This window comes from Leptodactylus fuscus, chromosome 1, assembly GCF_031893055.1.
Source record: "Leptodactylus fuscus isolate aLepFus1 chromosome 1, aLepFus1.hap2, whole genome shotgun sequence".
Lineage (NCBI taxonomy): Eukaryota > Metazoa > Chordata > Amphibia > Anura > Leptodactylidae > Leptodactylus > Leptodactylus fuscus.
Genome location: NC_134265.1, coordinates 86,546,546 through 86,562,386, shown reverse-complemented (window position 1 = coordinate 86,562,386; position 15,841 = coordinate 86,546,546). Strand labels below are relative to the sequence as shown.

Sequence of the window (15,841 nt, the reverse complement as noted above, 5' to 3'; positions counted from 1 at the left end):
TGGGGGTACAAGCTAAGGCATGGACTGGGGTGATGTCTAGGGGCAAAAGCAGTGTGGATGTGGAGGCAAGCTAAGCAGGAAAAACTGGGGGTACAAGCTAAGGCATGGACTGGGGTGATGTCTAGGGGCAAAAGCAGTGTGGATTTGGAGGCAAGCAAAGCAGGGAAAATGGTGGCTAGAGGCAAAGGGATGTCCATAGGCAGCAAGGGCAAAGATGCAAAACTCTCCCGTTTCAAGAATTTTCCTGACTTGTTTCCCCACAAAACATTCCTGGGAGGAGGGCTGAAACACCACCCTCCTCCTCCTCCGCTGTTAGATTTACCCCAGCTACGAGCTGAAAACGCTGCAACACTGGTGTGGGGAGACGTCAGCAGGCTGGGCTGAAGCTCATCAGCTTGGGAGACGGACAGCACACTGCCTCTGAGGTCAGGGATGCCATCCTGGATGAGATGGCAATTTGTTTATCCCCGCTGCCCCTGGGGCCAGGTTTTTTAGCTTGTTGGAGGGCTCTGGAGCTTGCCAGCCTCCAACACGTTCCATGCCTGGCCCACATGTTCAATGTAGTGGTGCAATGATTTTTAAAAACATACCCCAAATTAGCTGAGCTAAGGGTGAAAGTGCGGCACTTGGACACCCACTTTCCCAAGTCTACAGTACCTGGAGCTAGCCGCAATACACTCCAGCAAGGCCTACATCTGCCTGAAGCACCTACTGTTGTGCGAGGTCACCACACGCTCTAACCCTAGATACCGTATGTTCAGCAGGGTGTGTGAGCAGCAGAGACCTTTGATGGAGTACCAGCTACAAAACCCAAGGGTTCCTCAGAGTCAGCTCCCTCACTTTCTGCACCATGAGTTTCCATGGGTGGCAGACTTATGGCTAGAGGCACAGGCATGGATAGGGGTGATGTGTAGGGGCAAAAGCAGTGTGGATGTGGAGGCAAGCTAAGCAGCAAAAACTGGGGGTACAAGCAGCCGGTGACATCATCACTGACAAGCACAGCTGTCTGTCAGCTGACAGGCTGACTTTCACCAAAATGAACAGACAATGGATAGACTCATCATATACATGTCAGTTACATGACAAATTTAGTGCAATTTGCAAGTCCAAGATGGTTTGGAGATCTGCGGAGAGGAATCTCACCACCTCTTGCGGGTGCCATCATTTGGAAGGCAAGCCCTGGGCTCAGTGGGTGAGAGCAAGCGCAGGATAATCGTCGTTTGGCCTGGCGGCCACTGCCTCTTCCACTGTTGACAGGGCTGGCGCTGCAGTCCAGACCAGGAGCCAGGACACCTCCACATCTGCCTCTGACACTTTGGGGAGTTCACCCTTATCCTCACCTTTTCCTGCCATTTCTCCTTTTGCCCGCGCCATCATGCGCCTCTTCCCAGCAACTCCCCATCTCCCAAGCCTTTCATTTCATGCTAAAGTACAGCGCAACCCACCCACATGCCCAAGGCTTCAACGGCCTCATCTCAAGAAATCTGGCCCAGGAGATGTTGGAATCCCGGCTGGGGGACACTCTGCCCTTTTTGGGCAGAGTGTCTACTGCGCCACCGCACTGTGCCGTCCACACCAGCACTTTCCCCCAAACATGAGGCGGTCCCTAAATTCAGCGCTTAGCCCTAAAGTTCCATGTGACCAGTTACGAATGGACAAGTGCATGCGGACAGGGACGCTACCTTTCAATTTGGGCACAGTGGTTGAATGTAGTTGAGGCGTGGACCGGGTCGCAAAATGTGGTGGCCTGACTTGTCTCCCCACACAACATTCCTGGGAGGAGGGCTGAAACACCACCCTCCTCCGCTGTTAAATTGACCCCAGCTACGAGCTGGAAACGCTGCAACACTGGTGTGGGGAGACGTCAGCGGGCCGTGCTGAAGCTCATCAGCTTGGGGGCCAGACAGCACACTGCCTACAAAGTGAGTCATGCCATCCTCGATGAGACGGCAATGTGGTTTTTGCCACTGCACCTGGGCCCAGGCATGTTGTCATGTGTGATAATGGCCGTAACCTGGGATTGGCTCTGTAGCTTGGCAGCCTGCAACATATTCCATGCCTGGGCCACGTTTTTAACTCATTGCTGCTAATCTTTTGAAAAAGGTACCCCAATGTTCCTGAGCTACTGGTGAAAGTGTGGCGCTTGTGCGGATAGTTTTTAAAGTGTATAGTTGCCGCTGCTAGCCTCTATGCACTCCTACAACGCCTGTACCTGCTGGAACAACGGCTGTTGTGCGACGTCTCCACACTGCTGGCACTAAACATATCATGTGTTGAGCAGAGTGTGTGAGCAGCACAGACCTTTGATGTAGTTCCAACTCCAAAACCCTCGGGTTCGTCAAAGTCAACTCCCTCAGTTGCTCAACCATGAGTGGCCATGGGTGGCAGACTTATGTGAAATCCCATCCCATCCATTGCACTGGACACGAAACATTAGCATGCGCTCAGCACAACTTCGGATATGGCAGATGCGTTAAGCAGGGTGCAGGGTACAACACAGACCAGGCCCGAGCACCAGGAACAGGTGTTAGAAATACTGCAGCATCTGCCATTTCCTTCCAATTTTGGGGTTTTGGACCCGCCACCGACTTGTCTGGACCTAAGTGGGGATCATGAGACACAGTTGCCATCAAGGCAAGCTGTGGTCATGTGCGGTTTGCAGTAAGGGGGCAGTGCGCAATTGGAAGAGGAGTTGGTGGATGACGAGGCCACCGACCCCACATGGACAGGGGTGATGTCTAGGGGCTAAAGCAGTGTAGATGTAGAGGGAAGCTAAATCAACAAAAAACCTGGGTAGAAGCAAAGGCATAAACTGGGGTGATGTTTAGGGGTGAAAGCAGAGTAGATGTGGAGGGAAGCTAAGCAGCAAAAACAGTGGGTAGAAGCAAAGGCATGCAAAACTCTACCCTGTTGGAAGACTTATTCCTAGGTCTGGAACACGTTAATGGCCCCCCTGGACAAATTACTGCCACTCAGGGGCCTAGTGTCACCAGGAGGGACAAGTATAGGCGCATGTTGTGGGAATACCTGGCCGACACCAGCTCTGTCCTCTCCGATCCCTCTGTGCTCTACAGCCTAAACTTATTTTCTCATCTTTTTTTCTGAACTGCACATCTCTTGCCTGCTTCCTTTGGGATCTTAGAAATGGTGGTCCACTTCCACAGATGGTAACTTCAATAGACAGTGTAACGGGAGTAGCTGAGGGATCGCTGTCTTAACCACTTTTTGGCACAAAATTAACTTCCAAAGCCAAATATGGTGCAAGTATATGATGCAAGGACACCTACACACCTATCTCTGACACATTGGGGAGTTCACCCTCATGCGCCCTTTTGGTCTGCACCATCATGCGCCTCTTCCCAGCCACTCCACATTTCCCAAGCTTTTCATTGCAGGCAGAAGTACAATACAACCCACCCCCATGCCCAAGCCTGTAACAGCCTCATCGATAAACTGCTGGCCCTGGAGATGTTGGTGTTTGTTTATGCTTCTGGAGATCCAGGCCTTCCGTCAGCAGATGGCAGCTGGGGCACCTCCCTATGCTGGGCCTAGCCGTTACTACTTCTCTTGGTGTGCTGTCTCTGCCTTGCGCCTGCATGTGTCCCATAACATCAGTCGGGCCCAGAGCTCTGCGCTTTGCTGCAAGGTCCACTTGACCACCGACACATGGACAAGCGCCTGTGGTCAGGGATGCTGCAGTGCTTATCTTTAATGACAGGCAGGGTGAATGTGGTGGAGTCTGTTCCCCGGGTGCAAACTGGGGTGGCCTATCTCCTCTCCCAGGCCAAAATTCATGGCAGGAGTAGACTGAAACCCTACGAAGCTGCAACCTCCACCCCAGCTACTAGCGGAAAACACTGTAACACTGGCATGGGGAGATGTCAGTAGGCCGTGCTGAAACTGATCAGCTTGGGGGACAGACAGCACAGTGCCTCCGAGGTCAGGGATGCCATCCTGGCTGAGATGGCATTTTTTTTTCCCTGCTACACCTGGGGCCTGGCATTTTTGCGCCTGTGATAATGGCTGGAACCTGGTAGCAGATCTGGAGCTTGCCAGACTCAAACACGGTCCACGCATGGCCCACGTTTTCCAACTTGTTGGTGCCATGTTTCTTTGAAACCTACACCATTGTGCCTGATATACAGGTCAAAGTGGGGCCATTTTCGTAAGTGAGAACTAGCCTCTGCTAGGCAGAAAACATTCAGAGCACACTCCTCTCATCTTCGCACCGTTGGCTGGCGGAGGAAGACGAGGGGGTTGGAGTGGCATCTGATGTCCCTATCCCACACGAGGCTAGAGGGTGCACTTCAGTGCATCCCATTGCTTCACCACAAATGGTGTGAAGGGGAGTGGAAAATGGAGGAAATGGAGAGTGACCCTTACAGTTGGGGCCAGCAAAGGCATGCCAAGTAACACACTGGCACACATGGCTGACTTCATCTTGGGTTGCTTTTCAACACATATTTCACATCATGAAGAACAAATAATACTGGATTTTTTCAAGCCTCGAACCCCGGTCTAGGTCTAATGTCTGTTCCTTTCTTATATTAGGGGAGAGGGAAAAAAAATTACTTCAGTGATACGTTTAGCGTACATAGACTGACTATTAATGTGTATCCCACTTAGTGTTGTTAGGGTTACACACCGTCACAACCTGGCTAAAGCTTCTATAGCTGTTAATAAAGTCAACATAACTTTACGGTATCCAAAAAGACAGCTGGTACCGACAGAGAGCAAGACAAATGTCACCCAAAGCTGTGAGCTCTGAACACCCACAGTGACTTTGGCGTCATCATCATTATAAGGGAGTGGGTGGTAATAAATAACTTGGCAGTGCCTAAAACCCAAAAAGCTTATACAACTATATTTACATTAAGATACACAAATGAAACTTTTCAGTAGCATGTCATGAGACAAGCTGATAAGCTCTTCCTTTGTGCAGTGCTATTTGAAAGTTAAACGCTGCCTTTATTTTAATTCTGGAGAAGGTGCAGACATTAGATTTAGAACATGTTGTCTTCATTGTCCAAATCCTCTATATAGGTAACGCGTTTTTCGGGCCGAGCTGTCTGGGAACGAGCTGGTGCAGCACTGACAACCTGGGTGAATATGGCAAGAGCCTGAGATGTAGGGTGAATGAATCCCCAAATTATTTGTGGAATTCCCAGTGAGACAATGGCACTGTATACCAGTATTAAAAATTGTGGGTGCACATAACCCCCATATATTCTTTGAATTCCCAGTCAGACAATGGCACTGTATACCAGTATTAAAAATTGTGGGTGCACATAACCCCCATATATTCTTTGAATTCCCAGTCAGACAATGGCACTGTATACCAGTATTAAAAATTGTGGGTGCACATAACCCCCATATATTCTTTGAATTCCCAGTCAGACAAAGGAACTGTATAGCAGTATTAAAAATTGTGGGTGCACGTAACCCCCATATATTCTTTGAATTCCCAGTCAAACAATGGCACTGTATACCAGTATTAAAAATTGTGGGTGCACATAACCCCCATATATTCTTTGAATTCCCAGTCAGACAATGGCACTGTATACCAGTATTAAAAATTGTGGGTGCACATAACCCCCATATATTCTTTGAATTCCCAGTGAGACAAAGGAACTGTATAGCAGTATTAAAAATTGTGGGTGCACGTAACCCCCATATATTCTTTGAATTCCCAGTCAGACAATGGCACTGTATACCAGTATTAAAAATTGTGGGTGCACATAACCCCCATATATTCTTTGAATTCCCAGTCAGACAATGGCACTGTATACCAGTATTAAAAATTGTGGGTGCACATAACCCCCATATATTCTTTGAATTCCCAGTCAGACAATGGCACTGTATACCAGTATTAAAAATTGTGGGTGCACATAACCCCCATATATTCTTTGAATTCCCAGTGAGACAAAGGAACTGTATAGCAGTATTAAAAATTGTGGGTGCACGTAACCCCCATATATTCTTTGAATTCCCAGTCAAACAATGGCACTGTATACCAGTATTAAAAATTGTGGGTGCACATAACCCCCATATATTCTTTGAATTCCCAGTCAGACAATGGCACTGTATACCAGTATTAAAAATTGTGGGTGCACGTAACCCCCATATATTCTTTGAATTCCCAGTCAGACAATGGCACTGTATACCAGTATTAAAAATTGTGGGTGCACATAACCCCCATATATTCTTTGAATTCCCAGTGAGACAATGGAACTGTATAGCAGTAGCAAAAATTGTGGGTGCACGTCACCCCAATATATTCTTTGAATTCCCAGTTAGACAATGGCACTGTATACCAGTAGTAAAAATTGTGGGTGCACATAACCCCCATATATTCTTTGAATTCCCAGTCAGACAATGGCACTGTATACCAGTATTAAAAATTGTGGGTGCACATAACCCCCATATATTCTTTGAATTCCCAGTCAGACAATGGCACTGTATACCAGTATTAAAAATTGTGGGTGCACATAACCCCCATATATTCTTTGAATTCCCAGTGAGACAAAGGAACTGTATAGCAGTATTAAAAATTGTGGGTGCACGTAACCCCCATATATTCTTTGAATTCCCAGTCAAACAATGGCACTGTATACCAGTATTAAAAATTGTGGGTGCACATAACCCCCATATATTCTTTGAATTCCCAGTCAGACAATGGCACTGTATACCAGTATTAAAAATTGTGGGTGCACATAACCCCCATATATTCTTTGAATTCCCAGTCAGACAAAGGAACTGTATAGCAGTATTAAAAATTGTGGGTGCACGTAACCCCCATATATTCTTTGAATTCCCAGTCAAACAATGGCACTGTATACCAGTATTAAAAATTGTGGGTGCACATAACCCCCATATATTCTTTGAATTCCCAGTCAGACAATGGCACTGTATACCAGTATTAAAAATTGTGGGTGCACGTAACCCCCATATATTCTTTGAATTCCCAGTCAGACAATGGCACTGTATACCAGTATTAAAAATTGTGGGTGCACGTAACCCCCATATATTCTTTGAATTCCCAGTCAGACAATGGCACTGTATACCAGTATTAAAAATTGTGGGTGCACGTAACCCCCATATATTCTTTGAATTCCCAGTCAGACAATGGCACTATATACCAGTATTAAAAATTGTGGGTGCACATAACCCCCATATATTCTTTGAATTCCCAGTCAGACAATGGCACTGTATACCAGTATTAAAAATTGTGGGTGCACATAACCCCCATATATTCTTTGAATTCCCAGTGAGACAATGGAACTGTATAGCAGTAGCAAAAATTGTGGGTGCACGTCACCCCAATATATTCTTTGAATTCCCAGTTAGACAATGGCACTGTATACCAGTAGTAAAAATTGTGGGTGCACATAACCCCCATATATTCTTTGAATTCCCAGTCAGACAATGGCACTGTATACCAGTATTAAAAATTGTGGGTGCACATAACCCCCATATATTCTTTGAATTCCCAGTCAGACAATGGCACTGTATACCAGTATTAAAAATTGTGGGTGCACATAACCCCCATATATTCTTTGAATTCCCAGTGAGACAAAGGAACTGTATAGCAGTATTAAAAATTGTGGGTGCACGTAACCCCCATATATTCTTTGAATTCCCAGTCAGACAATGGCACTGTATACCAGTATTAAAAATTGTGGGTGCACATAACCCCCATATATTCTTTGAATTCCCAGTCAGACAATGGCACTGTATACCAGTATTAAAAATTGTGGGTGCACATAACCCCCATATATTCTTTGAATTCCCAGTGAGACAAAGGAACTGTATAGCAGTATTAAAAATTGTGGGTGCACGTAACCCCCATATATTCTTTGAATTCCCAGTCAAACAATGGCACTGTATACCAGTATTAAAAATTGTGGGTGCACATAACCCCCATATATTCTTTGAATTCCCAGTGAGACAAAGGAACTGTATAGCAGTATTAAAAATTGTGGGTGCACGTAACCCCCATATATTCTTTGAATTCCCAGTCAAACAATGGCACTGTATACCAGTATTAAAAATTGTGGGTGCACATAACCCCCATATATTCTTTGAATTCCCAGTGAGACAAAGGAACTGTATAGCAGTATTAAAAATTGTGGGTGCACGTAACCCCCATATATTCTTTGAATTCCCAGTCAAACAATGGCACTGTATACCAGTATTAAAAATTGTGGGTGCACATAACCCCCATATATTCTTTGAATTCCCAGTCAGACAATGGCACTGTATACCAGTATTAAAAATTGTGGGTGCACATAACCCCCATATATTCTTTGAATTCCCAGTCAGACAATGGCACTGTATACCAGTATTAAAAATTGTGGGTGCACATAACCCCCATATATTCTTTGAATTCCCAGTGAGACAATGGAACTGTATAGCAGTAGCAAAAATTGTGGGTGCACGTCACCCCAATATATTCTTTGAATTCCCAGTCAGACAATGGCACTGTATACCAGTATTAAAAATTGTGGGTGCACATAACCCCCATATATTCTTTGAATTCCCAGTCAGACAATGGCACTGTATACCAGTATTAAAAATTGTGGGTGCACGTAACCCCCATATATTCTTTGAATTCCCAGTCAGACAATGGCACTATATACCAGTATTAAAAATTGTGGGTGCACATAACCCCCATATATTCTTTGAATTCCCAGTCAGACAATGGCACTGTATAGCAGTATTAAAAATTGTGGGTGCACATAACCCCCATATATTCTTTGAATTCCCAGTGAGACAATGGCACTGTATACCAGTAGCAAAAATTGTGGGTGTATATAGCCCCAATTCTATTGCTAGGGGACTTGCAGGGTATTTCTGAGGTGAAGGTGGGGGGGCACACCGTTGGAACGGGGATTTGGGGTGTATATATGGGGTATACGGGAATACACTGTCAGTGTGTTCCATTCAGGATCCTGGGAAAGCTGGGTTGCGGCGATTGAGCCCGTCAGTGCCACGTTACACTGACAAGCTTCTCCCTGGAATTGAAGTTATATGTAAGCCCAATATATTCTTTGAATTCCCAGTGAGACAATGGCACTATATGGCAGTAGCAAAAATAGTGGGTGTATATAGCCCCAATTCTATTGCTAGGGGACTTGCAGGGTATTTCTGGGGTGAAGGTGGGGGGGCACACCGTTGGAACGGGTATCGGGGGTATATATCGGGTATACGGGAATACACTGACAGTGTATTCCATTCAGGATCCTGGGAAAGCTGGGTTGCGGCGATTGAGCCCGTCAGTGCCACGTTACACTGACAAGCTTCTCCCTGGAATTTAGCTCTTATAAGAGCTGTTGGTTGTCTTCTCCTTCCTATCCTAGCCTGTCCCTGCCTACCCAGAATCTAACCCCTAGCTAACTGGACGGAAACCTCCGTCCTCGGTGAATTGCAAGCTCAGAATGACGCGAAGCTGGGCGGCGCTGTTCTTTTAAATTAGAGGTCACATGTTTTCGGCAGCCAATGGGTTTTGCCTACTTTTTTCAACGTCACCGGTGTCGTAGTTCCTGTCCCACCTACCCTGCGCTGTTATTGGAGCAAAAAAGGCGCCAGGGAAGGTGGGAGGGGAATCGAGTAATGGCGCACTTTACCACGCGGTGTTCGATTCGATTCGAACATGCCGAACAGCCTAATATCCGATCGAACATGAGTTCGATAGAACACTGTTCGCTCATCTCTAATTTCTATAATAGCCCAGAGGGTTAACAAATGTGGCCAAGTATACAGGTTAGAGGAAATAACACATTGGGGAGATCATTCTCAAATTCACATAATTTGTGGCTAACTATATATCCACTCATGATGGTCCACTTAGATATGTCCTAGACTAGACCATTTTCTCCTCCCTCCTTTCCTGTCACTTTCCATACTTCCTATTATCCCCCCCCCCTGTTTTACCCTGTTCATACCTATGTTATGTTCTCTCTTAAATACTGTTCAACCTGCTCTAAAATGGAAATTATATGTTTTCGTTCTGCTCATTCGCACCACAACCGTGAACGTACATACATGTATGCTTCTATATACTTTACTCCAGGCAATATGGATTTGGATCTATCCCCCTCCCTATATGTGTGAACACCCCATGTGCTTCAAACATTATGTTTAAAGTAAAGGAAGGAAAAGAATAAATGAAGGTGTATACAATGAAATGAATACATTTCTTCTGTTTTGTATTCACTATTTTATTCAAAAATCTGTATCAAAGCTGCATTTAAAATGACGTGTGAATTCGATCTAAGGTTGGCTTTAGACTGTCATAATGGATTGCATTTTAGAGTCTATGTAGTGTATACAGTTGTTAGTTTGGGAAGTCTCAATCTTTATAGCTGTATTAATCTTTTATAGTAAATAGCTGCTATATCTCTATATCTCATGAGTTTAGTATGGTCTGCTATACACGCACTGCCTTCTCTCAGCCATGCTGATTCTGTTTAACTCTGCTTTCTACTTTTGCCAGGAACCCAGATGGTGACGTCAGTCCCTGGTGTTACATAGCAGAACATGAGGATGGCGTGTACTGGAAGTATTGTGACATTCCAACCTGTAGAAGTAAGACTGGAAGGATCTTCCTCTTAATCCTATTTTTTGTATTCGGTTTGGGAATTTTGTTTGGTCATTTATTTTATGTGCAGTACAAGTGTTATCCTAAACACCTAACACGTATAGAACATTACTAAGATGTTCAGCTTCTTACATCATTGTTTTCCTCCTGCGCTTGAACAGTCAGGAGCCAGTTGGTAGTAAAAAGATCATTATGTCAGGGCAGATGTAATACACCATTAAAAAGTATTTAGTTGAGCCTTTTACAATGCATTCCAGTCACTGTCGGACTGGGGTGTCTAGGGCCCACCAGTGGAATTGTATCTAGGGGCCCACCGCTAGGACCCTGCAGATCAGCGGTACCGAGACACAGCAGCTTAAGGTAATAACATATCAGGAGCTATGCTGTTCACCCTCCATACAATTTGCACTACTGCACTACCTAAACCCACTGCTATATCCTGTATGGCAAGTGAGCAGTGTGGCTCCTAGAAATGTTACCATTACCTGTAGCCACGCTGTCCTGGAAACTGATCTGCAGAGGTCCTGGCTGTTATATCGCCGCAAATGTAATATTGATGGCCTATCCTAAGGACTGGCCATCAATATTAGAAAGATGGATAAATCCTTTAAAGGGATTTTACCACTAAACCAACATTTTTTCTAATTACCACATCAGAATAACCTTAAGAAAGGCTACTCGTCTCTTACCTTTAGACGTGGTCTACGCGACACAGTTCCTTAGAAATACTGTTTTTAACTGGTATACAAATGAGTTCTCCGCAGCCATGAGGGCGGGTCTCAGCGCTCAAACAGCGATAGGGGCGTCCCCTCTGCTGCTCAAGAGCTCACTCCAGTGATGCCTCCATCTTCAGCTGCAACCCCGCCTCTTCTGTCTTCCGTCTCAGTCCAACATCCAACGCCTGCGCAGTATGCTCCTGTAATGAACTACAAAAGCAAGAGCAGCCTCCCAAAAATGGCCAACGGCTGGCCAGTTATTTTTTTCCACAGTGTTTTTTTAGCTGCGTCTCACTGTTGGACCTAATCCTTATCATCTCAATATATTGTACATCACACTATAAGGCTTAGGCCTCGTTCACATCTGCGTTGGTATTCCGTCCGAGGGAGTCTGCATGAGGACTCCCCCGAATGGAATACCAAACGCATCTGCAAGTGGTGTGCTAGTGAAAGCACACGGACCCCATACACTATAATAGGATCCGTGTGCTTGCCACCAGATCTCCGCAGGGATCATGCATTATTGGTCCTAAGAGGGAATTTTAAATCCAGGAAGAACAGATGGATTTATGAGTACAAGCTGATGACCTTATTTAACACTCTGGAGAATGGGATGAACCTCTCACATGGGTTCATGGCATCCTATAGAAATCACTGAACTGAGACAGCCATAAAGAAACTCTGTGAACTGATAAGAACCTGGGAACTGTGGAATTGTTTACGTGTATATACCAATAAGCCTCTTCCACTCTTCCCCCCCTCCCTCCTAAAATTCTATTCCTAGTGTCCTGTTGTACATAAATATGCAGCCTTCAGAAATTGTTTTTAGATATATCTGAAGAAGAAGCCAAGAGCTTCGAAACGTTATAATCTGTCATCATTATGAGTTAGCAATTAAAAAAGGTATCAACTACTGAAGATTTTCAACTTTTTTGTTTTTCATATATGTCATATATATACTTATATGAATGTATGAATACTATATATACTCACATACACTCATACATACACATTATTATACTGTATATACTCACACATACCTATATACAACTACAGTACTCACACAGTATACAAGACATATACAGGAAAGAAATGTATATATATATATACATTTTAAATATACAGATTTTACCAAAAGAATATACTCACGTTTTCCAGAAGTGAAGCATCGCAGAAGACTGCTCCTGTCCCCACACGATACAATCTAAGGGATGACTGACTAGTTTATGAGGAGGAGGGGGTAGTTCAGGCAGCATGGACAAGTCTTTATGAAGTTGCAGCTAGTGGCAGAGATAGCTTAGGCTGGTAAGTGCCCAGAAGGGTTAAAAGACAAGCAGCCATTAGCTGATACTGCAGCATTAATTATGTCCTCCCGATAGGGAAAGTATGCACTGGCAGGTGGCCCTGTGTGCTGAGGACCTGGGCTATTTCCGGCAGCCGGCCATCTTTAATTATTACATTGTTGCCTGCAGCCTGGGGCCCCCGAGGTTACCGAGCACCTGACACTATTAGCCCTCATTTTGTCAATGCAAATGCATTGGTTAGGTGCCCAATCAGGGCCTCTGGCCATTCCGATTGGGCCCCTAACCAATGTATCTGCATTAACAAAATGAGTACTAACAGTCAGGGCTCGGGGCCCACCGGGGGATTCCCTGGTTCCCCGGTGGGCCAGTCCGACCCTGATTCCAGTGTATGTGCCTATAGTCTGTCCATTCAGACCGCTAGAGTATCCTCAGCCCATACTTTGCAGAAAAATAAAAGTTGCCATACCAAACTATATACAGCTCCTATGAGGTATGAATGGTATGCAATGGCATTAAATATACAATAATAGAGCTCTATTATGACACAGCTTCATTGCTGACAACCATTATCCCTTCCCTGGCACACACATATACCCAGCTTTATAGGCATGCTTAGGTTCAATAAAACTGAGAGATTTTTTTTTTTTTTCATTGACATTGCTTTCAGCAAATTGCTTACAATACCTGGGCCCATGAGCAAGCAGCATAGTCCTTCACTCTTTTACACTTTGCAATTCACTGGTCTATCTCAGCAAAAATGGGCTTATGACAATAAAAAAAAGACATTTTGCTATTAGATATCCACTGCCATTGTTATTAAGTGTGACAATTTGGGGGGAATAGTTATCAGGGGGTGTTCACACTATCGTTGGTGTCCGTTCAACAGTGTCCGTGGCTATTGTCCGTACAAGAATTTTATCTTGTGTCCTTTAGTGTCTGTTTACAACCATGTCCATTTTTTTTCAAGTGGACAAAAAAATAAGCAGGACAGTAAGTGTCCAGTTTTTTTTTTTTTAACATTGAGCCATCAGTTACTGTCCATTTGTGTCTTAGATATAACCTTAAAGGTAGCTACACTATGGCTATGTTCACATCTGCGCCAGGTGTCTATCTGGTACAGATCTTTTAGACATAGCCAGACAAAGGAGTCCAACCATTTCATCCAGTGATTGAAGTTAAACAAAAAAAAAAAAGATTCCTGACAGACCCCATTATAGTCAATGGGGTCCCTCTTTTCCTTGAGGGGAGATTCACACTTGCGCCCAGTGTCCGGTGTGTGCATTCAGTCGGTTAGTCACTTGAATGTTTGTAAAGGTGACCGCCTGTGGCCTGTCTGTGTCTGGCTAAAAAAAACTGGTTTCCCCACAAAGTCCTGCATGTCCGACTTTGTGTCCAGCTAAAAAAAAAGTGTTTCCCTGCAGACAGGCAGCAGGTGTTCAAATTTACAAACCCATTCAAGTGAATGGGTTTTAAAACTGGCCTTCGGGTTTTCCGCCCCCTGTCCAGTTTCGCCGGGGCTGAAGACAGAAAACCAATGGAGTACACAAACTGAACACTGGACACAAGTGTGAACCGCCCCTGATCTGTTGCAATCCTTTTTTTTTTCTGTTCTCCTAGTCCTGCAACGGACCAGGAGAATGGATAGGACAGCGCACATGTAGACATAATGTAATCTATTATGTATCTGTGTTTCAGAATGAAAGTTTTGCTACTGTATGGTTCCCAGATGATGACTACTAAATACAGACAGGCCACTAAATGTGACCGTATAATAGCTGTTAGCCAAGCCAAACACTAATCTTTCCAACCTTCTCATACACATGAACACTTGGCTGAACATACAATTATCTCCTTTGAGAATGATAGATTTGGCTTGTAGATTCTTATTTTGCCCAACATAGGCCAAATCCACATCAACCCAACTTTAAATACACATTGTTCACCATTTTCAACCACTCTAATGCCAATATACCACCTAATGCTATACACAGATACTAAATCATTTTGGATTTTTGGTAAACCAATATAATGTGAACCAGAGCTCCAATGCTATATGTCACCTATATGACCTCTGTTCACTTTTGCTGTCCCTTATTATAAATACAAACCAGAAATGTGGAGTTGGAGAACATTTTTTCAGATTTGCAAATAAACAAAATAGCAAACTTGGCCTATTCACAGCTATGCTATAAGTTCTGTTCAATAAGTTCTGTCTGCAATCTTAAATACTGAAGCGATTCTCCAGCACCTTCAAGATCCCTTCTCAAAGTATCTTCTTATTAATACTGCAGGATACCTCTAAGGCTAATATATCGCCACTGCTGGTTTCAGCAGCTTTATATGTCCAGTATAGGAGTTCACTGTTTTAAGGCAGGTATTAGAATTGCACTGGTAAGTAAAGCAAAGTGCTAAGAGAGGGGTTAACACTGATAGCGAGGACGTTAGCAGTGGAATTTCTAACATATTTTATTGATGTTTCTATAACCATGTCAGAAAATATGTATACAGTGTCATAAACACTGCTGCACAGAACAAGCGCAACGTTTGACTACCACCCGCTCTTCTCTTGGGACCAGCTTAATAGAGGTTAGCAACACCAATGGCACATCAACACAGTAACAAAACACGACTTTTTAGACTTACTCGAAATTATTTCAACTTGGCCTCTGCGATTGATGGATCTGAAGCCTTAACATTCTGCCGTTTGCAGATTCTGTAAGGGTTTTTCAAGCCAAATCTATGACCTCTGTCAACCTTATATGCTCTGTGATGGTGATAGGGTGGGATGAGGGATAATAAAACACTCCCTGTCTTAGAGATGAAGGGGAGATGTCATTTGGAATGAATTTCTGCGGGAACAGAAGGATTTATGCCTTTGGTTTGACAATGGTTAACACTCATTTTCTACTGAATGCTATTATATTTATGGCTGGCTAGGTATGATTACCTCTTTATTCTAAAACAGTGTACATCTGCCAAATTGTAGCCTGCAGCATTTTGTACAACTCTGCCTACTTTGTATTCATTATGAGCCTACAGTGCAGATTTTATATTCTACACAGGACTGATCGCTTACCAAACATGCAGCAGGTGTCCTGAACAATTCACCCCCTTAGCAAAGCTTTGATCACACGTATGCTGCTTTTCTGTCAATCTAATGGTTAAATTATTCCTTAAATTATTATCTTTAGTTCTTCTATGTAGCAGTACTGAAATTATTA

The 15,841-nt window shown here is 44.1% G+C and overlaps 1 protein-coding gene across 1 annotated transcript in view; it reads left to right on the top strand.

Moving 5' to 3' along the window:
- The window catches only part of KREMEN1 (kringle containing transmembrane protein 1), a 149,672-nt gene that overhangs the window by 91,343 nt on the left and 42,488 nt on the right, over positions 1-15,841 (top strand). The window contains exon 3 of the mRNA XM_075273674.1: positions 10,496-10,587. Within this exon, the coding sequence (XP_075129775.1) occupies positions 10,496-10,587 (92 nt within the window). The remainder of the gene's footprint in view (positions 1-10,495; positions 10,588-15,841) is intronic.